This window comes from Thunnus thynnus, chromosome 9 (genome assembly GCF_963924715.1).
Source record: "Thunnus thynnus chromosome 9, fThuThy2.1, whole genome shotgun sequence".
NCBI lineage: Eukaryota > Metazoa > Chordata > Actinopteri > Scombriformes > Scombridae > Thunnus > Thunnus thynnus.
Window position 1 is genome coordinate 27,080,598 of NC_089525.1, and position 27,739 is coordinate 27,108,336.

Sequence of the window (27,739 nt, forward strand, 5' to 3'; positions counted from 1 at the left end):
ATCTGTAGCTCTAATGAGATGTGTTTTTTTTTTTTGCATACCACGTCCTCGTCACTTGATTCCAGCCTTTAAACGGCCTGAAAGTAAAGTTCAGAGGGTGAAGGTACGGAGTGAAAGGCTCAACCCGCTGCGACAAGTGAGCAATTGTTATAAAACTAGGTCGTCCTCGCTCCCAAGTTGCGGGGGATTAATTTGTGCTTTTCGCAGCTATTTTCCGAAACAGAACAACAACAAATCCTCCCCTGCACAAAGCGCCGCGATTAGAACGGCGATTCCTTCTTTGACTGCCGGGGATCAAGGTCGTAAGCATCTTAGACGGGGGACGGTGTCACAAGAGCAGACGGGTAGAAAGACGCAGCCTCCTGCAAACTGGATGCTGCAGCAGTGGATGCTGCGGTCTGAATGTCATATTTAATTTCATTATTACACACTCATGCAGTTACACAATCAGGAAAGCTTTTGTTTTTGTAGCTGATGAGGAAGAGTGTGCAGAGCTTTTATAGTTTGTCAGATTTTAAATCAACAACCCCCAGAAGGCCGATTCATGCTTTCCGTGTTCTGCGGACATCTGTGGTCTTGTGGACGCAGCACGTAGTTCCATTCATACTTCAGTGTTCCACATGTGCCCGCTAGTAAACAGGGCTGCAGCGTGATAACTTTCCACAGAGTTGGTAAATCCAAGTCTGTGAGGATTACAAACCGTTTTTCCTGATCAGCCTTTAAATGCAATAATCTGTCACTCTGGGTGGGATTTCATCATCTCACCGGCGCTTTAAACAACACTCCCACACCAACGCAGCCCCGTGTATTGTTTTACACAGGGCTGTTTTCACTCTGAACGCAGCCGAGGACTTCCTGTGTGTTGCTGAACAATAAGAAAAAGTTGGAAAAAAAAGAAAAGCTTAACGAGGAATACAGTACATACAGTAGAGGAGACCGACATTCCTGTTTGCTTCTGCTGCACATGTGCAGTCGACGTGTTCGCCGTGTGTACAGTCTGCACGGTCACAAGATTTTCGGGCTGCACGCCGACGCAGAACCGCTCCTCCGACTGCCACCGTGGACAGAAGGAGCCATCGCAAGTGTGCCAAGTTCCACGATTTGCCCGTGAGATGTTACTCAGTGTGAAAACTCATTCAGACAAGTTCTTTACAAGTCGCCTGGCAGTGCTATCAGAAGTACATATGCCTCACAGCAGGTGGCCACCCTGGTTTCTCTCTCTCTCTCTCTCTCTCTCATTCTGCCTTCCTCTGTTCTACTCCCTTTTCTGTGAGCTCATTAAGAATAGCTTTTTGTTCATTTAGAGCCGGCAGACAAAGAAAAATGTATCAGAGAGGGGCGTTTTTTGAAAACGTCAAAGTAAAAAGAAGATTAAAAGCAGATTAATTGTATTAAAACCAGGATTTCAAACACCGTCGCGAATGCAGCGATTCAGCCGTCTTTACGTTAGCAGGGACTTCTGTATCATCAAGCCATGTGCTCCTAATTTCTCCCTAAGTTGCATCTACAAACAACGAGACTGCGTTACATCATCTGACAAATGGCACACAGGCAGACTGGGCCAAAACAGCAGCAAGTGTAACGTATGAGAGAGACGGAGGAGTAACATAACACAGTGAAAAGTTTTGGACGAACGACAAAAACACGAACAAAAGTCTAAAGTTCAAATCAAGGCACCTCTGATGTTGATGGCGAGGAAGGATAAATATATTCTTCTATTAAAATGTGTTGTTGTTGTTGTTGTTGCAAAATAAAGATCATATCCTGTGTCACTTTTTTTGGATTCAATGATGAGCGATGTTTCCTTCCACCGGGTGACACCGTAAACACTATATACTCCAACACCTGAAACATCACCACAACATGCAATATAATCAAGCTATCAAAGCCACAAAATGTACCAGAACATTCTTGCACCTTGACCACAAAAACATCACTAAATGCAAAAAGCATAATGTCCCCTTTTGAACCATTACAACGCTCACTTCCGCTCCGGACGGAAATAAAGAAACGCCTCCATCGATGTTAAATACCTCAGGTGAAAGTCACAACATGTTTCACGGCTCGGCCAGAAAGTAACAAACCTGTAATGGAGATTACTTGATAGGAGGATTTCCTCGACAGCGGTTAGATAAGAGCGGACGGTTTGTTGTCAACAAAGGAGACAAGATCATTGATTTACTCTGCGGGGTGACTCGGTGAGGGCAGTGTATCACCGGAGCAGCCGTCATGTGTCTGGTATTATGAGTCATTCCTACACCGTATAAAACATATAAACATCACGTCCTTCGCTTTGCTACTTTGTGTAACATTTTAAATCATTTGTGTGAGATTTTTGGTTCAAACTAGAATGATGCTTTCAACAAATAAGCATCTGAATATGAATCAGATGCAGGGTCTGCTTAGGTCATCAGAGATGTCCTTCACCTACCTACCTGAGACTCTTTGTTTAGCTCTCCCACACTGCCCCATTGTTGTGTTTTTTTTTTTTGAAAAGGTTAGAGCCCTTTCTTTGATGTTTGTCTACAGTGTGTGATAGATGCATGCAGAGCTCGGCTATCTGTACTCAGCCAGAGCCAGATGAATAAATGGATTGACCATTTGTGCCACAGTGAAAGGGCCCCGACCAGAGGAAAGCTTTCCCTATCTGGCAAACAGACACTGTGGTGTTAAGGAGATAAGAAAAGCAGGGTCATTCTCTGAGCCACAGTTTAGGATTACTCTGAAACAAATACTGAAAATACAGTATTGACTGCAGCAGTGTTGCGGTTCAACATTTGCATCTTTTTTTTTTTTTTTGGTCTTGTAGGAGTGGTTGGTTTAGGCAACAACCAAAACCGGGTGTTCTGGTGTTTGAATCCCTTGATTCGTAATCATGTTACATGTCAGACAAGGTTTATTCAGTCAGTGTTTGTTTTATTTACATTCATGCCAAGCTAATCCCAAGCATTAGCATCCTCTGCTCCAATGCGCAGTTTGGATTTTTCAACCCCAAAAGAATCTCTGTCCGCTTGTGTTACTGTGTTACTTTTCATGCGAAACTGTATTTGTTTTCATTGCAGCCATTGCTTCTTTTATATTCTCCTAAGTCTCAATGAACACAATGAAGGACAAGAAAAAAAGAATCTAAACTTCCTTGACCTCCCTTTGCCCACTGAATGCTTTGCCACTCAACAGGCTGGCACCGGGCCCGACACTGCACCCTTTCCCTCTGGGTCCTTACATAATGGGTGGGAAATGGAGGACGCCTTGGTCTGTGTGTGTGTGTGTGTGTGTTGTTGTTGGGCCCCAAAGAGGGAAGACAAGGCCTGCTATTGTTTAATATGTATCCTCAAGAGGAAATGCCTTCACTCGTTTGGCTGCATTGCTCTGCTACCATCTGTCTTACAAATGAAGGTGTAAAGCAATGACACATTGTGTTGCATCAAGGAAACGACCGAGGGAAGTTTACAAAGAGGTGAGATCGACAGTATGTAACCGGTATGTGAAGAATGCCACGGGTAGTTTTTTGCGCAAACAACTTTGAAGTATCCCCTATGTGTTTTATCAAGAACAGCATCTCGGTATGTTTTTCCTCCGGTGGGGACCACCTGTATTCCTGGAAGGATTAGTTTGGAATAGGAAGGGGGAGGGATTAGATGGTGTGGGAGTTTGAGCTACCCCAAAACCCACAAAAGCCAGTCGTTTATAAAAAAAAAAAAAGAACAAGCTTTGTCTTTATGCAGCGCAGACAATGAGCAGAATTTTGGCTGGATGCAGCCTTCATCAGCATGTCCTAGTTTCAGCTACCCACTACCGCTGATCTGATCTCCTTCCTTCCTATGTCTTCTCTGTGAGCTCGAGCTCTTAGAAGAGAGACTGTTGGTGCTGCTTTAAAGATGTGAATGAACACAAAGCAGGCCAAGTGATGTTAAAAGCATAGATCAAACACTGTCTTCTTTTGATCTCCGTACTGGGGAAGCTAAAGCATAAAAAAATCAGCTGTTAGAATAATTAAGGTCCATGCAAGGTCTTTTGTTTGTTTGCACATGGGAAATGCGCCACAGCCCTCTTTTTGAAACCGTAAAGCTCGCTTCGGGTTCGATGCTCACGTCTGTATCCCTAAAACATTCATGTATCCTTACAAGACAAAACTTAGCAAATCTTCTGTCTGTGCACTTTGTGGTGATTGTGTTTGGCTCGGTCTAAAAGGAGACCAGAAAGAGAAAAAGAAAGAAAATCAGACCGGAAAATGTAGGGCCTAGGGAGTGGAAAAGATGGTGTCCTTTACATTCTTTCCATACAGTCAATCTGAAATATTTGAGACTGAAGCCACAATTGATGGTTTTGCATATTTCTCCCTGTGAGGCTGCGTTTGAGTGGCGCTGTTTTATTCACTGTGATGTCACTGTGGAATGGGAGAAAAAAAAAAAAAGAAACCTGCAAGACTGCCACCTAGTGGTGCCTTGTTTGTCTGGATTTATTGGATACTAGATGTTACAGAAGTTCATTTCTTTCCACAGTCAACAAAATCTCAAGTGACCTGCGTGTTGTAGGTCAGTGAACGCTGCTTTTAATGACACTCCTCCTATTCTGGCCCTTTGTTTTTATTCTCTGCACAAATCCCAAATCAAATCTATGATTTATGAGATTTTAGATGAAAACTTGAGGTTCTTTTAAAAATGTGTTTTTTTTTCTTTTTTCCTGTATTGCAGAGCACAGAAGTGGATGATAGGAAACATGTGAAGAAAGACAGGGATAACATGCAACAAAGGTCCAGATAGAGGACCTTTGGACCAACCATAGATTGTCTTTTCTCATAAATGTAAACATATAATATCTCCTACTCACAAGAATCACATTTCAGTTAAAAATGCAGCAGTAGAATTGAGGTCTTTCACTGAGATTAATGAAAACCATCAGTGGGTTTGAAAGCATTTAGTGTTCAAATTTAGCACTGAGAATTGTATTAATTAAAATACTAAAATGGGAAGAACTTATGTCACTGTTATGTAAAAGTTGGCACCTAGAAAGATTTGTAAATGAAGTGGACCTCTAAACTAGATGAAAACACTTCTGCTGTAAGTTTTGTACACTGCACTTACACTATTCATACCATACTATCTTTAAATCTGAATCCCCACCTTTATATTCAAATAATAGTGCACTGACCACACATTTGAATTTTCTATCCTGCATAAAATGAAGAGTACATTTTTCATTTTTCATTTGCAGTTGAGCAAAAAACACATCTGTTGTCATTGTGCATCTGTGCCCTAAAAGTACAAAAAGTCAATGAAGGCTGTAGTTCCTCAGTCCCGCCTGTAGGTGTCAGGAGACGTCTGAACATCGCCTCTGCTCTCCATCACAGCGTTTCACTGACCTCAGACACTTTGAACATAAGGATCTGGTTAGTGAGGATATCATTGTGTGATGTAACAGGGCCTGGCAACCCTCAGGACAATATGAGTCTCCTTTCTGTGTCCACTTCATCAAGGCCAAATGGCCGAACGGAGGAAGAAAAAAAAAAGCTTTAAGAGTTTTAAGAGACCAACACCCAGTCGTCTAGTTTTATAAGACAATTTTGATATAAAATCATAGTCTGTAGTAATATCTGTGTATATATATCTATGTATTACATGTTTATTTATTCATATATGTAAAGAGTACAGACTTTACTACACGTTCTCTAAATATTCAGTATGCTACTTTTTCACTTTGTTGATTGTATTAGGAACATCCGAGTTGAACCTTAGGCTGGGCATGTTTTCATTGTGGTTCTCTAATTTTCTGGCTGGTTGTTAGAATGTTCTTTATTTTGTTAATCCAGGGCCCATGTGCAGCTGTGTTTCATCCTTTTTGTAAGGTTTGATTTGCATAAAAAAAAAAAACTACTAATAATAATCACTTTTGTCAGACTTGGACTCTGACTGGCCCCCGGCTTTAGGTCTTTTATTGGAAACATGCATACATTTGAAATCACATCAGAAATAAGTTGTGTTTGTTTTTGCACAACATTAAAAAAAAAAAAAAAAAAATCAATTTTCTCGTGATATACTTGTGTTATTTTTATGGATGATTTCTCAAATCAGCTTGAACTAATCATAGACAGGCTTTCAACACCGGAGAGATTCTGGCTCTCTCTCTCCTCTTCTTCTGAGACAGACGCTCAGAAGGATGCCAAATCAGCACAAAGTGTTATTTAGCTTTTGTGGTCAAAATTTCATAAAAATTTTCAATAAGCTTATGATTACTGCAAGTCAGAAACATAACCCGAGAACAGGGTGGCCATTCTGTGAGGTTTCACGTCCGCGTTCGTGTGTCTGGTGGGGGTCCGAACACAGAGTCTCTGTTGTCCGTCCGCTACGCTGTCGCCACATCTACCTCCAGTCGCCGCCGACAAAGACATCCCAGTAGCTGCGACCGGCACTGCACCCCACACACACACAAACACACATTCAGTGCCCCAGTGTGTACCGATAGACAGTGGAGTAGCTGTGTCGGCTGCCAGTGCTCAGAGAGGGCCACTTTGTTTCACCTCTGACTTGGATTCACGCCAAACAATCCGAGAGTCGCTCACTGGGTCACTTGATGAAGTAATTGAATGGGGAGTTTATAGTTGTGCAGTGTAGTTGCTTTATTTTATTTTTTTTTCTCCGCGAGGTGCTTTATTGCTTTCTATTCCAATGCTCAGTCGCACAAATCAGTGTCACTGTCCTTGTAAAATGTTTTTTTTTTGTTATATGAGTAGTCGGTTTGTCCGCCGCAGAATGAAAGATCAGTATTGCGAGCGTCGGTGCGAATACATAATGATTGAATGTGCTTTTGTTGATGCTTCTCGTGGACACAGTCGGCTGTTGAAGTGATAAATTGATTGACTGAAAGCTATTCAACGACTCTGATGATCATTTATTAAGGAAAAACACCAAATGTTCACAGGTTTCAGCTGTTCAAATGAGAGCATTTGCTGCTTTTGTCATTTCAAATTGAATATTTTTGGTTTTTGGACTGGTGGTCAGACCAAATAAATTCTCTAAAGACATCATGTTGAGCTCTGGGAACATTTTTCACTATTATCAGATATTATAGAGATGAAATAATAAAAAAAAAATCCAAGGGAATGATAGAAAATGAGTTCATTCTTAGTTGTAGCCCTGTTGAGGATTGATAACAGTTTTCTACCATTACATCATAATGACATACATTCATTTCAATGTTACTTTGAAACAAAAAGGTCCCGTGTCTGACAACAGCTTTCCTCTTCTTCCTCAGGACCTGGAGATCGTCTACTCTTACCTCCACGGCATGGAGGCCTTGTCCAACCTACGAGAGCACCAGCTGAGGTGAGTGTCTCTCCTCACATTCCTGCTACTTAATTAACATAACTTAGAGCTTGATATTCCAATCACATGAATTTCAAATGCAAATTTAAACACTGTGACAACTCCTCAGCGTCTGCTCCATAACAGTTTTAGTCAGGGGTGGAAAATTAACACCGAGCCGCCAGCCAGATGCTGGTGAACGTCGTCTGGCTTTCTAATCATGCAGTCGCTCTGCCCTCCAACTACTCGTTGGCTGGAATTATTTTACTCTCTAAAAAGCAAATCTGGCTGCTGAGAGTGACAGAAATCCATCTCTGAATGTGACTGGCACTTAAAAAAGTACATTTTCTTGATCGGGTTGTTATGTAGACACAACACACAGCAGAATAAATATTAAAGTTATAGATTAGTGTAAAACGTATCACTGTTCTAGATAAGAAAGTGATACGATCTGTTGGTTCTTGTTGGTGTGTACACATTAACCTGATATTAGATGTCAACAACTTTAAACCTCTGAAACAAGATTTTGGCTTTAAGTGTTTAACTATATCTGATATCTGAGTCACAATCTGAACTCACATTTTTCTGACTGCTGAAAGCAGGTTTCAGTTGTATTTGATGGATTAACTTTGACAAAGTAGTTTTAATTTTTGTAAAGAGTTTTCAGAGAGCTCTACTGTTCAGGGAACTACATGTAGCCTATAAGCTACTTTCAGACCAAGAGCCTCAGTAAAAAAGATGTCAGATCTTTCAGAGAGCTGCAACTTTCCCAAACTGACAATCTGATAATGAATATTTTGAGACTCGTATAGTGAAAATAAATCAGCTACTGTGGCAAGTTTATGGAAAACAGTGCAAAACAGTTTGAACTTCAATACCCAGAAACCATATAGTGACACATTAAACCCCATATAGTGTTGTTTACAGACACAGCTGATCTCTATAGTCAAAGACTTGACTATATTGAGTCTAAGTTTTCGCAGAATTAGCGCTTGAATATTATAGTCTAGCAATTTGTTTTAGTTCAGCTACAACTGAAAAGATTTACTGATCGAAAAAATGAATCAACAGCAATTTTGATACTGGATTGATCAAGTAATTTTTTTAAAGCAAAAATTTCCCAGAAGCTCCTCAAATGTGATTATTTGCTGGATTCTTAGTTTTCTATGATTTTACAATGATTGTACAATTAATATTAAGCTGGTACTGCAAAACAAGAAGTTTGAAGATGCCACTTTGTGCTTCTGGAGATTGTGATTGCTAGTTTTTTTTTATTATCAGACATTTTATAGACTTAACCAACTGATAATGACAATAATCATTACCGGTATAATTTCCGCTCTGGCATTTTGTCTCTTTCTGTTGGAATCAGAGTCCATATCTAATTACAGACAATAAAAAGAGACATTTCTCTCCGTCGAAGCAAACTTTCATGATTCAGGCAGAAAAGGCAAGTGCATTATTACATAACAATCTTCAAACTCGACCTAATGTCCTAACCTAAACTGATGCGAACACTTAGTTCATCCCATAACTTTGCCTTTTGCACTTCCTGTCACCGCATTAGCCCCTGCCCATCCTTCTGTCTGCCATAGACTCTCCAAACAGTGCATGTCAGAAGTCCGTTCCCAGCATGCCTTGTGTGCATACATGTGGATTATACTGGCGAGGGAACAATGTAGCAGTACATGACCCGCGAGCTGGAACATTCCACTGTGTGACCCCTCGGAGGCCTCCCACCCCACAGTAACCTCTCTCTCTCTCTCTCTCTCTCCCTCCCCTCTGTTTGGATGCTGAGGAATGTCCCCATGGTCCCAGAGTCCAACCTACCACCATCCAGCCAACTTTGGTTTCCCTAACTTTAAAAAAAAAAAAAAAGCCAGCCAGACATCCCACTAACTATGGGATTATGTTATAGTTCTTTTTTTTTTTTTTCATCTGGGAGGAATGTGTTGTTTTTCTTCTGCGGTTCATTTTCACAGCGACTTGTTTTTTAGAGCCGGGATTGTTTTTCAGTGCTTGTGTAACGGGGGGGGGGGGGGGGCTACAACACGACAGCCGCCCCCAGCTATTTTTGAAGCCTTTTGTGTTTTGATTAGCTACTGTTTACTATAGTTGCCTGTCTGTATGGTGAAGCGCACTTGTCTTCTCTAGAGGCGTCATGGGAAAGCCTGATGTACACGAGTGTTTTTTTTTTACACATATATGAGGGGAAAAAGGGCCTTTGATTGGAAACACATGACCCTTATGAAACGACTGAATACAAAACAATCTAAGAAATTATGTTATGCCAAATGTTGTGTTAAATTGGTTGAATAATGGCAGTAGTTTGGAATTAATCACATGAAAACAAATCAAGTTGAAGTTCACTCTGGCTCCTTCATGGACGCAACGGGAGTATAACACCAATCTATGCCTAATATAGGAAGAGAGAGAATAATTAATACCTAATTTACTTGACACTTGTTTTTTGGGGCAAAGGCACATGCTGTTTTGCTGTTTTACTGCCCTTAGACTAAGCATTAAACCATCATTGACCACATATACAAGACTTGGATTGTGCTCAGTAGCTATGAGAGTGTTGCACTAGGTTTAATGTAGCTATATTACACTAATAAGCTGAATACTGCCCTCTCTGGTTGAAAATTTCAAGCCTTTGTGGTTGGATGTGGTCTGAAGTATGCTCTGTTGCGCCTGTGACCACGCCCGATAGTGATGTCACGGTGTCCTAGTGTACACCTGCACCTGCACATTAGCCTACTGCATTAAGGTAAGAAGTTATACCCCTGGAGGTCAGCAAAAACAAGATTTTCAGAGCTTTTCAATCACATCTGATCATTCGACTGTAAGGTTTTTATTTGTAGAAGTTGCATTCCGTGTTTTCATGACCTTAGAATGAGCGCTTCATATCTACGTAGGGAGCGGGTCCTGTTCCGAGGAGCCCGCCATGTTTCACCACCATGTTTCTACAGTCTAGGGCCAAACACTGGCTCTAGAGAGGGCCTTTCCTGTTTTTCTTGAGTTTCGCGGCCACCGTAGGTTCTCCTACACGCCTGGAAGGGGAGGGGTGAGGGATATTCAGTTGGTTGTAATCTGCCACTAAATCCTAAATCATATAAATTATCAGCTACAAGTATCTGTCGCTGATAGCAGCTGAAGGTAATTCTGAGCAATGCAGGAACCAACAGAGTAAATGACAATATATTTCATCTGAAAATAAAGTCCTGGGATCACAGATTGATGGTATCTAACTGTGCCAGACAATAAAATACGGCATTTACTGGATTCTGCATTTTAAGTAATGCCCCTATAAAAGCTCAGTCCATTAATTTTTGTCTGTTTTGTAATATTATTTACAAGTCTTCTATTGAAATAAATGTATTATTTCATCCTTTTTATTGTCTGACTGGCTCTTTTCCCTTCCCTCTCCTCTCTGTCCCTGCAGGATAATGTGTGAGACGGTGCGTTATGAGAGACACGAGGCCAACGAAGTGCTATACTAGTAAGTACCACTCTGTCTGGAACTCTTTTAGGGTGGATGCCAGTGTGTTGTGAATAGATATTGATGGTATTTGGACAAATACACGCATCTCTACTAGTGTATAAGCACATAAAAAACAAAAAAAACGGCAGCCAATGTAACAATATTTCATTTCTAAGTGCTCAGAAACACATTTCGGGCCCGGCTGTAACTCAGAGTTATCGATGAGCCGGAGCGTACCGGGTGTACACGGCGGAGCGACCCGGGTGACTTAAATGAAAACAAATGTCCATAAAGCACCGATGCAGTAAGACCATGCCTTTATGAAAGTGTGTGTGTGTGTGTTTCAATGCCACAACAAACCACTTTAAAACATGGGATAGAAGGGATTTCCAGTCTAATTTCAGCTTGATTTAATAAATAAGTCACTGTGTGTTGAATCGACAAAGGAAAACTAGCAACGACAGCTTCTAAAAGCATTTCCTTCAACGGGGAGAAAGCTAGCTTGTAGCTAGCGGCAACGCTCCTCTCAGGTAGGTGCTGTAGAGTGTTAGTAATGGTTTGAAATGTGTATTGACAGCTTCTCAGTGTCTTCTGGACTCATTTTGAAAGGCTGCCGCAACTTCAGTAAACAGTGAGCGCACACAACGTTCGACTGCTGTCACACGTTAGCGTCTTCCCAACACCCATAGTGAGAATTAAGACAGTTAATTAACTCTATCAGCATCTCGAGGGGCTAGAGAGTGTGTGTTGTCCCTTCTTTGCCTCTTGATCCTGTGTGTGTGTGTGTGTGTGTGTGTGTGTGTGTGTGTGTGTGTATATGTGTGTATATGTATGCATGTGTGAGTGTGGTGGGGGATGATGGGAAAGAGTCAACACCTCATTAGAAGCCCACTTGGCGGTGTGGGAGCTGATTAAACAATAGGAATGCAGATTAAGCGGTGGTCGAATAATAGACTCCAGTTTCAGCAAGATTCCCTGAGGTCCACCACACCAGTCACAACACACACACACACACACACACACACACACACACACGTCCTAGCCTGCTTTGCAAGTTTAGTAGTATTGTTATTCCTGGATATTCCAGTCAAAAATGTAGACTATGCAGATCCATACTAATATGCGAAAAGTACATCCACGCTAAGCTGGCTAAATCTGAAAATGCAAATTCTCTCCGTCTACACTGAGCTCGCATTTTCTACAGAGCTTGTTTAAAAAAAAAAAAAATGAAATCTAAATCTTTGGCTTTAGTCTGGACGGGTAAGTCAGTGTAAGCCCGCTCTGATACCGTAAGCAGTAACGTAAAGAACACTTCCTCTCACCTCAGTCCCGTTCTATAATTACTCATCTCTAATGTCAATATAGCTGATCACACAACACAGCTGTTACCATTAGCGTGTATTTGTGTTAATTTTGTCCCACAACTTTGTGACCATAAAAAGTCGAGTCGATCGTCATCTCCTCGCAGCAGCACAGGAAAAAAAAACTGTTGGCCTGGTTAACAGGTAGTATTTATAAGTCGGGATCAAATCTCTATTTTCTGCTCCTTCAGCTGTCAACAGAAAAAAAAAAAAAAGAAACAGAAAGACAAGAAACAGAGCAGAGGTTTAACTAGCTGAACCTCAGCAGAAAAAACCAGACTGTGTATCTCTTAGTTCTTAGATGTTCCCTGTGATACACAGTTTTTTTTTTTAGTTCACCAACTTCAAGGAAAAAGAAAAAAAACAACAGATTTTATTTATTTCTGAAAATGACCTGAAAGTGCTAGCATGTCATTTTCACATGTAAACGGTATTTTCAGATTTAGCTGGCTGAGTTTGGACACAGTCAAAGAGAGAAACTGTCTGTACTTTTGCTTAGTTTACGTCTGGGCTAAAGCACCGAAACACAGCAGGTTATTTTCTCTTTGGTTTATTGCTTCATTTAATTAGCATTTGTGTGTACATTCTCGTCATAGTTCCTAGTTGTGTCTTTTTATGCAGCTGCTTGTTTGCATGTAATTGTGTACATGTTGAATTCATGTGTGAACTCGTAAAATGTGGCCACGGCTCTCCCTGATAAGAGCTGGATGTTAAACAGCAGCAGATCCGATCGAGTTTGTTCCTCCGCAGGATGTTAATCAGCCTTCTCCTCTGAAAACACACGCTCTCAACAGCCCGTCTTCATGTCTTCGTCTGTTTATAACAAAGCAATAATCTGCTGGGAAATGAGGGCTCTAAAAGTCAATTGGCGAATTTAATTGAGATAGTATCTCTATTAAGTTGTAAAAAAAATTGTATGGCTTATACATTGAGATGTAGCTCAGACAGCTGTGATGTAAAAATAGTACATTTCCTTAAAGGAACATGCCACCGCAAAATCAAAGATATTTATAGTGAGCTAATATGTCGATGCATCAGTGTTAAATGTCATTTTTCTGGTTTGAGTCCCTTGAAACCAAGAAGTAAGTGCTTCTTTCCAGAGATGTCATTTTGCATCAACAATCATTAAAAAAAAAACATTTACAAACATTAACTTTATGTTTTAAATTGAAATGACATTTACATTTGACCAAACTTTGAATTGTGGGACTCTCTTTATCCACTTTATCCAATGATGGATGGGAAATATGGATAAGAATTTCTTTTACTTTATGTCACTACAGTATTACAAGGGTGATATTGTGATACAGCACATGGAAATTCATTTGAAAAACCAGATGATAATTAACACTGAGTGATATTAACAAACTCAATTACTGTGATTATTTTAAAACAAATACCTTGATATCAGTTTTATAACAAAATAGTGTGGGGATCACGTTAGGGAACACTTGAATACAATGATTAACTGTTCATTGTATTGAGCTTTACACTCAAATAAGATTAAAAAAAATCATGTAAAGCAGCACATTTGACAAACATTTGATGCATATTTGGTTTTTTATGAAAAAAAACAAATCACAGATGATGTTGAAAATGATGTTAAGACATTGATGTATCAATGTTTTGCATAGCTGTAGAGATAACTGCCCTTGCTTCATATAAATTGGAACCAAATTCCAATTTGTCTGGCAGCCATCTTTCTTATTGGCATTCCCTCCTCATCCAGAGAAACACTTTACATGGAACCAAATGGACTCACAGACAGCATTTTTTTTTCTTTTTCCTTTTTTATACAAACACCCCTGTTGAATAAAAACACTCCTAGATTCCAACTAATGACCTCGTTAATGACCCGTTCACCCACAATCTCGCTGCTATCAGTATCCACGGCGGTTGGCGGTTCTGGAGTGATGATAGCACGATAAGGGTAATAGTTTGTAAAAGTACTCGTTTTTCCTGCCTGGGGCTCTGCATAGATTGCCAGAGTGCTAACGCTACATGCATGCATACACATGCACAGTCACACACAGTATCTCATGAAAACATCCCCATACTGCAAAAAAAAAAAAAGCTTGAACCTCTCAGGATTTACCATCCAGAGATTATAGTGCTAAAGCCCTTCTGAGATGGAGGCTGACCTGGCACATTTTACAGCGGCTGGTGAAGAGGGTTAGTATCTTCTGGTAACCTCCTCCATGTCAGCTCTTTCAATGCAACCCTTGACCTTTGACCTTCACTGGTTTGTGTGGTCCAAATGCTTATGCAGTTATACAATTAGTTTGTTTGGGAGTCTAATTTGTCGTGTAGACTTTGATAAACCATGGGTGTTGCTCTAAACATTAAATCTGTAACCATTTTGATGAATCATTTAAGTCATTATTTAAACAGAAATGCCAAAAGCTGCAACAGTTATTTTCATTATTGATTAATCTCCTGATTATTTTCTCAACCAATCGATCGTTAGTTTTGTCTACAATAAATTTACAATGATATAAAACAGAGGAAAAACAGTAAATCTTCATATTTTAGGAGCTGGAACACGATACACGATATAATATTCAGTCTACTCATTATCTCGTATCATGGAAACAACTGAAGGTGAAGACAGTTGCCCTTTCCTCTGTTTATTTATCGGTAGCTTTCTTGTCACGATAACTCACATTTTAATTCTATACACGGCTGATTTTTTTTTGCCACCCGGCGTGACCTTCATGCTGAAATCCCATTTCACCGTCACAGTCAGAGAGCTATACGTGTTGATAGAAAATAATTAAAAAGAGGAAGGAGGATTCGTCTCTTGGCAGTGGACTGCATCGGTCAGTGTCAAACAGCTGATATCCATATTTGAACCAGAGTTCACCAAAACTGGTCTACCGAGCCGTTGCCAGGAGAGATAAACAGAACATTAAATATAAATAAAATAGCATTAGTAAGGTATTAATACAACATAACAATACTTAAGAAGAGCAGTTTGCTCACTGCGATATTTTAACCCCTGGCTGAGGTTCAGGGGGAGCAACACCCCCCGGTGCAGCTGTCGGAAATTCGTCCCCCTCTGCCAGCTCTCCTGTTCCCCGTGATGCTGTGAAGCTCAAGACAATATCACAGCAGGGTAGACGAGGAAACTCAGTGGAAGATGGAACTGAAAAACCCATCACATCCCACCAGTTAGCATCTATAATTATACATTCTAGTAAATACAGTATGTACAGCACTGACATGGAGATACTAGTCATTTCACAAGTATCTCTAGTGTATGTGAAAACAGCTTCCCAAACATTTTTTTTCTTTTGCTGTTCAAAATCCCCAATCTGCCGGTGAGAAATATTTAATCTTATTCTTCACAATTCCCGAACATTAAACATTAAACCCATAATTGTCTCCCATCGCTTCTCCTTAGCTATTTTAAGTTTTTGTTTGTTGGGCAATTGTGGTACGAATGCTCAGTTTCACAATGTCACCGCACCATTGTGGCATTTAGAGGCTCTTGAGAGTTTCATGGCGAAAGCATCATAACAATAACAACTTAAAATCGTCATATTTTTAGCTCCTTGTTCATATCGTACGTAGATGTGGCTCTTGTGTTTATAACAAACTCCTGACATGTTTTAAAACTCCTGACATCTCACCATCCTGTGTCCAAACTGAACCATTTTAACCCTTGTGCTTTGTTGATATTGGGTCTACTTCCTGATTGTTCGGGGACCCACAGACCCTGTTCTCATACATACATACAAATAAATATAATAACCTAAAAAATCAACCATTTTCCCTTCAGATATAGCCTCTATTTTTTTCTTTTCTTTTGGCCTCATTAAAAGCCAATATCTAAAAACGTATCCAAGTGGTACCATTGGCACAACTTGAGCTTTCACATTTGATGAAGGTGACAAAATACACAAATGACCATAAATCATTGTTTTTACACTAAATAAGGTGTAATATGTTGTGTTTTATTGGTTATATTGCATTAAACAAATATATAAATACTTTGTTTGCCAAATTAATTCACAGACAAAGATGTTGTCTTTACTTGGGCGTCAGTTAGACCACAAACTGCTTGTAAATGGACAAAAATGTTATAAAACTAGAGATAAATAAAAAGACTTATTTGGGATTTGGGAGGGGTATCTATCTATTGGAGCTGCAATGATTCATTAATTTCCCAATTGAAAGAAAATTAACCAGCAGCTACTCTGATAATTGAATCATCGTTTAAGTAATTATTCAAGCAAAAATTGGATGGTTCCACGTTCTCAAATGTGAGAATTTGCTGTTTTCCTTGGTCTTATATTGTCATAAACTGAATATACTTGGGTTTTGTACTGTTAGTTAAATAAAAAAAAAGACGTAGGATATTATGACGGACGATTTTTGTAGACCGAATGATTAATTGATTAATCGATAATGACAACAATAATTAGTTGCAGCCCTAAAATTCATGTTTTATGACTGTGATCCCAAACAGATGTGACGGGTCATTGTCATCAGTTCAGAATCATGTTTATTAGCCTACCTTATCATTTTTTCCTCAGTTTCATCATTTCAAAAGGTGACATTTCACTCTTGAATGAAATTCTTCATTTCATAAGCGTCAAACCTTCTATAATACAAATAATAATCATATAATCACCCTTCCCTCGCCCCTGCATCCCCCTCCACCGCCACCATGGCACTCCTATAGCCCGATTCCCCACTGCTAAAGGCTTCCCGTGGCGGGGGGGGCTGGGTGATGTTTAGTATTTGACAATTGCTTCCAGTACGCATGACCCAGTTCAGTCAAGCTGTCGTGGCACATAAGAGTCTCCTATCTCCTACTTTTTTGGTGTCTTTTCTTCCTCCTCCTCCTCCTCCTTTCTCTGCCATGCGAGGTGCTCCCTTCGCTCGGTACATCTCTGTGCCAGCAATTAATAATTGAGCGTTTCATTTGTGTCGTCTCGAATGCGTGGAAGAACCATAAAAGGACGGAACGAGTCTGGAGGGAGCCGGGATGGAGATCAGTAGAGGGAACAGAAAAAAAAAAAGAGAGAGAATGGATGGCAGCGAGGGAGATTTTGCCCTGTGTCAGTAGGGTGTGCTGTCTACAGCCTCATTAGTTCTGCAAGGAAAGAGTGGAGAGGAGGAGGAAGGTGGGGCGAGACTTTGTTCTCAGTGATTTAAAAAAAAAAAAAAAAAACCTCAGTCAGCACAGTGATGCTGGGTGTGAATATATATGTGTGTGTGGGGGCGGGTGTATAAAATGCATCCGTCCTTTACCTTTCCGTAAGCAAAAACCAGTCCCACCTCGCTCGTGTCTGACTGGCCATTGATTTTTTTTTTTTTTCTTTTCCCTTTAGTTCAATTAAAAACTCTCACTCAGACCAGGTGAACTGCTCAGCGATAATCACACAAACTGCTGCCTTATTAACACCAGAGCACCTTTTAAGTACAAGAGATGCGTTCAGCTTGATGAGTAGACGTTCGTTTACCGTGATGAGGTGGCGTTTCAAGGCACCGACTGGTAAACAGACAATTAGAGGCTTCACACGAAGAAACATCCGTTTGAATTTCCAATTTGGCTGATGTGCATTATCTGTAGAAATGTATTATATCAGGAGAAGCCCCTTAAGATGTATCAAGTTAATTATAGGTTTTGCACCTTTAGGTGAAGCCTAACTGCAGAAGCTGTACTGATGCAGGCTGATAATAATCAAGTAAATGTCACAATTGTTTCAGAAGTGATATCATGACTCTTCCCCCACTGTTTTAAGGAGTAATGTCCTTTTAAAAGCTTTCGTAAGACATGAAATAAGTAAAGCCTCCTTGATTTGGGAGGCACAGTTCTATTTCACAATTTTAGTGTGAAAGAAATGTGTCTGTTGTGTTTAATGTTTACTTGAATGAGAATTAAAGGCACCGATTTAAGAAAGAAAATAGCAATATCTAGAAAAATATGATTATTTCAGTAAATTTCCAGTCATAATGCAGCTTTAGTAAAAGCAGCATTAAACGGTATGGGTATTCGGTATTTGTCCCGAACGAACCATCACGATAAGGATGTTATGGTTCGGTGCATCCGGTCATATAAAGAATACCCTCCCTGACCCAAACGATTACTGCCAAAATAGTTTAATAATCCACTTACTGACATGCGGAACAATAATTCCCACCCGGAACGTTTTGGCAGTGCTCCACTTAGCTGTAGGATGAATGTATAGCTAGCCGGCTTAGCCAATGTAGCCTGGTTACCCTGGTTACCCTGGTTACCCTGGTTACCCTGTAGTGTAACTGCCGTCAGAATGACAAATGAGAGACCCCTGACACTGACCAAGTGCAACATTATTATTTTGGCAAATGAGCCATTGTTGGATATATACATTTTTCAAAATAAAGGCCCAAAATGTTATTTTCTACCTTTCTTTTTTTCCCCCTCCTGTACCGTGAACCATGACCCCAAAACTGAGATACACCAGAACCGTGAATTTTGTGCACCCTTACACCACTATTGCTGACATGCCTATTTTCGTGCACCATTACCAAAACTTCCTGTCAGATTCCCAGCACTGGAGAAAGATGGTATCAGCGTTACGTGTCATGAGAATACTTCCTTGTAAGGTTTCTGCTTCCTCTTTACTGTCAGAGGGCTGGAAGGTGACGTGTTTTGATCTCGAGCTGTCAAACAAGGAATTTCTTAAAATCACAATAGATCTCGACTGAAAGTAAAAACACACACCGCTGCCTTGTTTCAGCTCCGGCAAAACTAACTTTGAAGCACAAGCAACCCTATGCCGTATACACCCGAAAAAATAGAGGTGAAAATTAGATTCAACAGTAAACAAACCAAGATGGTGCAACAGCAGTCTTCTCCGTGATATTTGAACCGACCTGCACGGCGGCTGCATATGTTATATTTGCCCTGTGGGCTTTCGTATATAAAATGAAAGCACGCATTAACTTTCTTATCCATCTCCGTAGCATTTGTTTACATTCTCTGTAGGTTCTCTGATAATCCAGCATGTAATGGTCCTAGAAGATTCAGCGTACCTCGGTCTTGTGAGATTATCTCTTTGCAATCCCTGTGAAAGCCCCGAGATGAGTGAGATGAACAAGGAAACAAAATCTGTTATCCTTTAGCGTGCTTTATTAATACGGATAGAAATCTGTACTTAGCAAGTTGTTTATCTAAAGACAAATTCTCTTTGATGTCCCCTTAATAAGGGCTGCGGTTCACTAGAGCCGCCACGTAATACTTTAAACCTGAAAAAAACTCCTCTGTAATTAAAATCTACAAAAAAAAATGTGTCTCATAAGTCCGGCGCTGGTGTGTAGATTTGTATACTTGTTGTGTATTTTTTGTTTACCAGTCATGTCGTAACAATGTGCCAGCCAGCTGCATCATCCAGGGGTCAGTTTGAGTTTACTTCGTCTGTGATGTCCAATTTCCTTCTCCGTGTGTTGCAGCGGGGCCATGGGTGTGGGTGGATGAGAAATGATTCCTCAGTTCATTCATAGTTCTCTCTCTCTCTCTGTCTCTGTCTCTCTAACACTCTCTCATGTTGTCTCCCTCTCTTGTTTCTTTTTTAAAAAATCGGGCGATCTGTATTTGGCACAACAGTCTTACATCGCTGAAGCGTTAAATTGCAGCGACATTGCGCCGCCATGTAGATAAGACAAACGACAAAGCAAATATGTAAACATAAAAGAAAGGACTTTGTCATCTTTTTTACTGACTGGTGTTCATTGTCTATCTACAGAATGTCATTATACAGTATAAGTTGACCATTTAATAACCTATTACTGTAAAAAGTACTAGATTTCTTTATAGGTTTGATTAAAAATATCATCACTTTAAATTGCCAAACATACAGTATATGACATTAAAAAATCAACTTATCATTAACTTAATTCAATATTTATGATAATTCTGTTTTGGTCATCTACTAACAGAATGTATTCATGTATTCGGTGCTAATTTGTGGCTATTGTCTCTCTCTCTTTTTGTCTTGCAGCCCTGATGACATCGGAAGCTGCTGGTACATCCTGTTATCTGGCTCCGTCTTCATCAAGGAGTCCATGTTCCTGCCCAGAAGCAGGTAAAGATCATCAGCCATTTTGATTCAGGGCGCCATTTGAAGGCTCGATCTTGGCACTAACATGCGAGCGGCGTCCTCTCTTCAAAGCCTGTTTAGAACAGTCACAAAGGAAGATAAAAGGCTAATCCTGGACTGGCAAAAGAGAGAGAGAGAGCCAAGTTTGATTTATTCTATCTCTCAAAAAAAAAAAAAAGTTTGATTTCTCTCCTCTTTTCAGCCTTGTCTTATCCAGAAGACTAACACTAGTGATTCCTTTTACCAAAACTGTTGATTGATTGATTTCTCAGAAGCTTTTACCTGATAATCAACTTCTCTATCAGAAAAATAGATGTTCTCCATCACTGAAGAAACCGTCGCTGCAAACTAACTCTTGTTTCCGAGGAGCAACAAACGCATCCTATTGTTCCAAACCGTTAGACAATGTGTCCACATATGAAATATTCAGCAGCGAACCGCAGCAGCTAATGCTGCTTCGTGTCACTCGCTAGTCTAATCTAAAAAGTCCTGATACCCCGGTATGTCACATACACACTGTAGTCGCTTCTATCTGCTAAAAAAAAAAAGGGTGCTGTTCTGTATTTAATCGGATCTAACTCCACAAGAACCGCACTTTCTGTGGCTTATTGCAGGGCACCAGACATGACATCAGCATGCAATTGTAGAGAAAACATTCACATCATTTATATTACATAAATGCTCCGTGTGCCTTCCGGAGGGAAAGTCCAGAACGAAAAAAGAGAGACGCTGAAATGCACACACACATAATGTTTTAATGAAATGAATATAATTCTGTCCCCTTTTCTCATAAGTCAGGTCGCACCAGAAACAAATATTTGAGTATTGGAAGACCGGAGAGCGGTAGAGAGAGGGAGTTTGTCATCAGGTCCCTCCTCCGTGATGGATAATAATTATCTACGACGGCTTCAGAGCTCTTAAGATTCATGTTCCTCTCTCTCCAGCTCTCAGCCATCAGCTCACAGCAGCAGCGATCACCACCTCTGAAGCCAAGACCCAAATGTTAAAAAGCTGTGATTTCACAAGTGGATCTGTTACATGAACCGTCTCCGTGGGCGTCTCGGAAAACAATGATCTTTTTCATCCATTAGGCTTGCGTAACATACCTACGGCCACTCGTAGCTCCGGGCCGCCGCTTTAGCCTGCGGAGCGGAACCGCCCCAGCGGTGCGAGAGCGGGTCGACAGCGGTCATCCTCCAGATTCACATCGAACGTGGGAGGCATTTAGAACACGCAAGACTATCGGAAATGTGCCAAAAAAAAAACCTGCTTCCCTCTTAAATATAACCTTTTCAGTTTTGCCAAGGTGAAAGTATGTGTGGGATGCCGGAGGGGGATTTGCAGATATTGGCAGATTAAAGTTAATGCCCGACCGCAGTCACAGGGGAGGAGAGGGCTCTGAAAATGTTTACTAAGCATATGTTGCAAAGGAAGCCTGGGGAGGGATCCGGTCCTCTGTGTGGGTTATAGGGTTGATAATTAGTTCAGTTTTAGTGTGATGTCAACAACACAGTACAAGCCTGTCTTGTTTCTTGGAAATTTCACCACTGCGGATATGAGGGTTTCTTAAAAGCTTTGTAGTAGAAATGTGCATTTATTTTTGCCGCTCTTAAAGGGGGAATCCTACAACAACCAGAATGCATTGCGTGCGTCCTGTTCAATCAAACTGACTCTACTGATTCACAGCCAGCAGAGCACCAGAGACAAAGTTAGTGAGCATTATATTTCTTTACTGAGGCTTATTTTCATTTACAAAATGTTTTTCCTCATCGAGTCTGGATCACATCGGTGGAGAAACTCAGCAGCTGGAGTTTGTGTGTCAGGCTGCAGTTGTAACGTCGCTTCCTCTGCCAGACTCTGTTGTGTCTGATTCAACAGCACAGTACTTGGCCTTGTATCATGAAACTAGTTTCCATCCAAATATTCTGATGTTTTAAAGTATATAGTTGTATGATATTTTAGTGTCTGCTTTTCCCTATCGCTAGCATAACATGTTAGGTAGTTTTTTGGGTTTTTTTTACTGTCCTTGAAGGCACCACTACAGAAAATGCAGAAACATAGTTTGTAACATGGCGACATGGAGGGAAATGAAACATTATTAATTTGCACTTTGTAACATTTCTACTCACATTGTAATGATACAATGCTGGTTGAAAATCAGCAGTTTCCCTTTTTAATATCATTGACAGGTTAACCACAGTCCAGTCACAAAACGTATTTATTGAAAATCGTAATCGAATTTGGATAAATCTGGTTTATCGTTCAGCTTTACGTCATATTATTCAACTCACCGCAGCGAGCTTTGACTGTTTGAAAAGAAAAAAAAAAAGAAAATTGCGGGCAATGAAGCAAAACCAATTCCCTTAATGACAAGAAGACATTTTTTGAAACGGTACATTCAAAGTGACACATTATGACTCAAGGTTTCAAGGAGTTCTGGGTCATGAAACTCACTCAGCACTTGAATGTTTAACCGGAGGATGAAAAAAGAGAGCAGCAAAACTGTTTCTCAATGTATTCTAAGTAACACATCCAGATAAATTCATACTTACGGTAATAAATATGAAATCAGCTGTGAGGCGCTTAACAGATAATGTTGTCGGTTTAACTAGAAGTCTGATGTCAAGATACAGAAGTGTCGGGCTTTTTAAAATTATCATGAAAGGAGACGTTGATGTTCTGATTTCTGTGTATTTATTTCTTTACTCAGATTTTAAGATTTAATGTTTGGTATTGAGGCCTGAACCATTATTGTATCTTTTCAAAATTATTATTTTATTATGTCAATTTCAATTTACAGTATTTATTCAACATTTGCTTCCTTCAAACTAGGAATATTCTTTTCTTTCATTACATTTTTTTTAATGGGTATTGTGACAAAGAAAAAAAAAACAACACATCCACACTGCATCACCTAGTCTATAAAGAGGAGAAATAGTGAGCGCAAAATGGCTCGGAGGGGAAATTGGTTGTGACATGAGGAACTGAACGGAGTCCAGCGGGACTTCCTGAAGCTTTTAAAGATGTGGTGGAATTGGGTTTCAGACAAGCCCTACCCAGAAATGGCTGTTCATATCTACACTGGCAGCAAGGTTGAAAACCTGATACGCCTCCATCATTCTCTCTCTCTCTCTCAGTGCTGCTCTCTCTCTTCCTCTCTCTCTCTGCTCCCCCTCCCCTCCTCTCCTCTCCGGTAGCTGTAGTGAGATGTGATCCAGAGGAAGATGAATGACTCAGTCATTAAGAAGCTTGAGCCCTGCGCCTTGTTTAACCCAGAGGCCGGCGTGAAATCGAATACAAGCCAGATAAATACATCTTAATAAGCGGGTGACACAGATTTAAAACACGTAACGACGCGCCGCGCGAAAACGTTTAATTAAAGTCGACGCGTCCGTTCCTATTTGATCTGTGACAGAAGTTCGTTTGTCTGGTTTTAAGATCCTCTGACATTTGACACAGACTTGGCAGAGGGAGGGAAGTTATTTCTAAAACAAATCATGAGTCAATGCTGCAACTCAACTTTTCTGCTAGTCTGCAACTTTTTTTTTTTAAAGAAATGGGCAGAACACTCACATTTGACGAGGAATGACAATATATTTTTTATATATATATGAAGCGTTTTGGAAGCATCCTCATTTTAAAATGTTATGTAATGAGAATATTTTAGTTACAGTTTCAGTATTGTATGAAACTCTTAACTTACAACATGATATATAATTTATTAACCTTCTACTGGTTTCACTTCCTGTCCTCGACGGCGCTGCTTGTTTTCATTATCTGGATAGTCCGCTGGCTACAGGACTTCACCTCCGGTCATTCACAGACCGGCTTCCTATCAGTCCTCATATTGAGTAACCAAAACCACAACACATAACCGAATCAGCTCATATCAGCAACCGGGGGGGGTTTAAGTAAGCAGAGGAATGTCGGCATCATTGCTTTCGTACGTGGGAACTGCAGGAAAAAAAAAACAGTCATAAGAGTTCAAATCCTTACTGCATAGCCAGCAGCCGCCCAGGCAGACTCATCTGTGACTGTAAATGACATAACTATAGATGATTTACTCTCTAATTGTGGGAATATAAATCTTACTCATCTTCTGTTGAAGTTGACGGACACTAATATCCTTTAAAAGCTGATTTTTTTTTTTTCAGTCCCGTCGTGGATAAAAAAACAACACTTTCTATGACTGCAAATTTCAAGAATTTTGCTCCTCGGATTGAAAGTCGATGTGATTATTCATGCGGTGTGAGTTTTATGAGCCTCGAGACGTTGAAACACTCGAGTGTGATGGAAGCAAAGAGAATTGTTTTCCTCTTTTGTAGAGGAACACCATTTAAAAATAGCTCCTGGGCTTCGGCCAACAGCGGTTCACATGAGCGTCGGTACCACAGTAATAAAACCATTCACAGATCACACAACCGCCTCTGAAGCACTGATCAAAACCTTCAATTGTTCTCTTCATGATATTAGACTGCCTTTAAATGTGGAGTTTGACTGAGTTGGAACTAGTTTCTTCATGAGTTGTTGGTCAGTTGGACATTTAGTCTACTCATGATTGAAGTTACTAGAAAATTAAAGTTGAATCGCCTTGAAACTGACCAATCGATCAATCATTTGTGCCGTCTTCCATCCGAAGGTTGACTTTCATTGTTCTCCAACTGTTTCTCTTGAGTTGTTCACGTCTTCTTTCTCCGCTCCAAAATCTCTTCATGTCATCAAGCCACATCACGCGTCGTCTTCCAACTCCTCGATTCCCTACGATCATCCCTTCCAAAACCCATCATCACCAGCCTCCCGCCGGTCCCCGCAGTCTTCGTCATAAAACACCTGTCTCCTCCTACCAGTTTCCAAAACCTTAATCATTTGACATAAATCTTCTCCAGCTGAGCGTTCTCCTGTAGCACCAAGTGCATTTATCCTTTCTTTCCGCTTCCTACGTCATCGTCCATATCTCTAAATCATTCGGAAGAACAGAAAAGATTTAGGTCTCAATGATCTGTTTTTCTTGAATTTGATGTACCGTGATTGAAACTGACAGATGTATCTAATCACGCTGGTAAAAGACGAGATGATTCAATTACATTTATTGTGAAGTTTTTACAGCGTTGTCACCGAGTTCATGAGTAACTTCTACAAAAAAAACGGTCCGCACCTACACAAACCTACACGCCTACACACGCACATGCACACACACACACACACACGAACACACCCTCCGCCCTCTCACTCACTTGTAACCCTGTAGCAGGAAGTGAGTCGTACGCTGGAATGCTGGCTGTAGTCAACGCACCACATTACACAGTGAGAGAGAGAGAGAGAGAGAGGGAGAGAGAGAGAGAGGGAGAGAAAGGGGCAGAGCCATTGGGCAGAGGCTGATCCACACACACACACACACACACACACACACACACACACTTTTCAGAGCCACACACACTCCCATTCCCACACACAAAGCTCACACAGCAGCGCCGGAGTGCGTGCAGGACGATATGCCGCAGTCACACCGAAGTCTCGGGACTCGCTTTTTGGAATTACTCCGGAATAACGTGGGGCAGATATTTTAGAAGGAGGATCCTCTTTATTTTATCAGGCGGCGGTGGTGGTGGTGGTGTGTCGCTCCGGGTGGAGTTCGGAGCGCCGGGGGTAAGTTTCCAGACTACCGCAGCACTTATCTCCTGTAATATGACTCACTAAAGCTCTGCCTAGAAAACTTCAGTGTTTTTTGGTTGTAATTTTTAAAATCTGACTCGTCTCCAAGCCGGGAGCTGGTTGCAGTAAAACCTTCAAGTCTGGAATTTGAAACTCGACTTTGATGTTATTTTGGATTTGTCAGTGCGCAGTGTGTGCTGCCAGTAAAAAGGGGTGTGTGTTCTCCATATTTGGGGGGGGGGGTGAGGGTGGGTGGTGGGTGGGTAGGGGGGGTTAGACACGAGTTTGGCAACTTTGAAACCAAAACAAAGATGGAGTCCCTGCTGTGGGGAGAATGTGTTTAGAAATGGATGATAGATGCGGAGATGATTGATTGACACTTCTTGGAAAAGTTTGGAACAGTTAGCCCAGTCTTTTTTTTTTTTCTTCTTCCTAAGCTCTCTACTTCAGTGCCCTTTTCTCTTTGCCATTACAATGTCAGTGAAGTTGTATTTTGGGAAGCAAAAGTCACGAGTCAATCGCACATTCTTGGCTGCGGTGTCAGCTTCTATTTCAGAAGTGGCGGGGCAAAGGTTCGGCTTATGTGTGTGTGCGCGCCGTTACTCTGAGGAATTCTGTTTATGTTTGCAAGGTGAGAGGTTGTTAGATGGTCAGCTGCGGCTCTGAGAGGATGTTGGTAAACCCCCTTCAAGCCTGGATGCTGTTTTCATTGACTTAACAGTCACGGCCAATCACTCCTGAGACTCTCCTCCTCCTCCTCTGACCTCCTCCTTCTCTCTGCTGGGTCTGAAGTCTTGCATAACCAGGGAGTTTAATCTTTGTCCTTCTTAAAGGTCTGCTGGGTTAAAAAAGCCAGTGTGCCCTCTCACCATTTTCTCAGTTAAACGGCTTAACAGAGAGAGAGAGAGGAGACCCCCCCCCCCCCCCCCCGCCCCTGCTCTCCACCCCCAACCCTCCACCCCCCCGCCGCCTCACCTCCACCTTCTTCCAGCTCAGACCAGGGGTGCAGATTAGGGAGTGCACTGGTTCAGTCAGACGGCAGAATGGATCTGAGGCTTTGGTGGTTGGTGGGCTGCCGGGCTCACAGAGTGAAAGGCTGGTGATGCATGTGGAATGACATTCCAGACACCCAAGCTTGTTGTATAACGGGGGGGTGGCGAGGGGGTTCGGGGGGGATGTGAGGCTGCCGAGGCAGAGGAGAGATGTCAGGCAGTCAAGTGAGAGAGAATTTTTAGGGTTTCGTTTTAAAAAGAGATACCGGCTGCCTGTCTGACACCAGCTCAACAACTGTGGTAACACACAACATTTAGATTCCAACACTAAGTCGAGCTCTATAAAGAGGCCAACGGAGACTTCATCCTCCACCACCGTTTACTCTAAATCATCCATTATGAATTGGTGTTATTAGTTTTCTCTTGCTTTGAAGCTTTGAACATTTCCACGGCCTCCTCGAGCATCAAGTGCTTCGCCAAGTCAGGTGCAGAACGGACAGTCAAGATCAACCTTTGACCGAAGAAGTCATATGAGACGGACGTTGGAGATGGGAAAGATGTTTATGTTTACGACTTTCAAGTGCTTAAGTCAGCTGACAACTCAACCCGTTTGTATGATTTTGTAGCACGATATTCATCCAATTTTGGTTTCACTACCTCAAACGACAGACTTGAGCTGAGCGTGTGACATCCTGTTTGTTTGGTTTTCAGCCACTTTTGTATCATGAAGCGTCGAGTTGAATAGATGGAGCCCTCAGAAAAATAATTACAAGTTAATAACTTTATCATAGCAGTAAGCCGCCAAAGATAAAACAGCAACAGTTACAAAAATTCCCATTGTATTCTCTAATTTGAAATG

At 41.0% G+C, this 27,739-nt stretch overlaps 1 protein-coding gene across 10 annotated transcripts in view; it reads left to right on the forward strand.

The window, feature by feature from the left end:
* rapgef2b (Rap guanine nucleotide exchange factor 2b) overlaps window positions 1–27,739 on the forward strand; it is a 111,541-nt gene that overhangs the window by 20,154 nt on the left and 63,648 nt on the right. For 9 of the 10 annotated variants that reach the window (XM_067599905.1, XM_067599902.1, XM_067599903.1 and 6 more), the window contains exons 2-4: window positions 7,252–7,322; window positions 10,747–10,803; window positions 20,138–20,221. In XM_067599905.1, the coding sequence (XP_067456006.1) occupies window positions 7,252–7,322; window positions 10,747–10,803; window positions 20,138–20,221 (212 nt within the window). Of the gene's footprint in view, window positions 1–7,251; window positions 7,323–10,746; window positions 10,804–20,137; window positions 20,222–24,759; window positions 25,883–27,739 lie in introns of those variants that run through there. The other variant, XM_067599911.1, reaches the window with a different exon arrangement.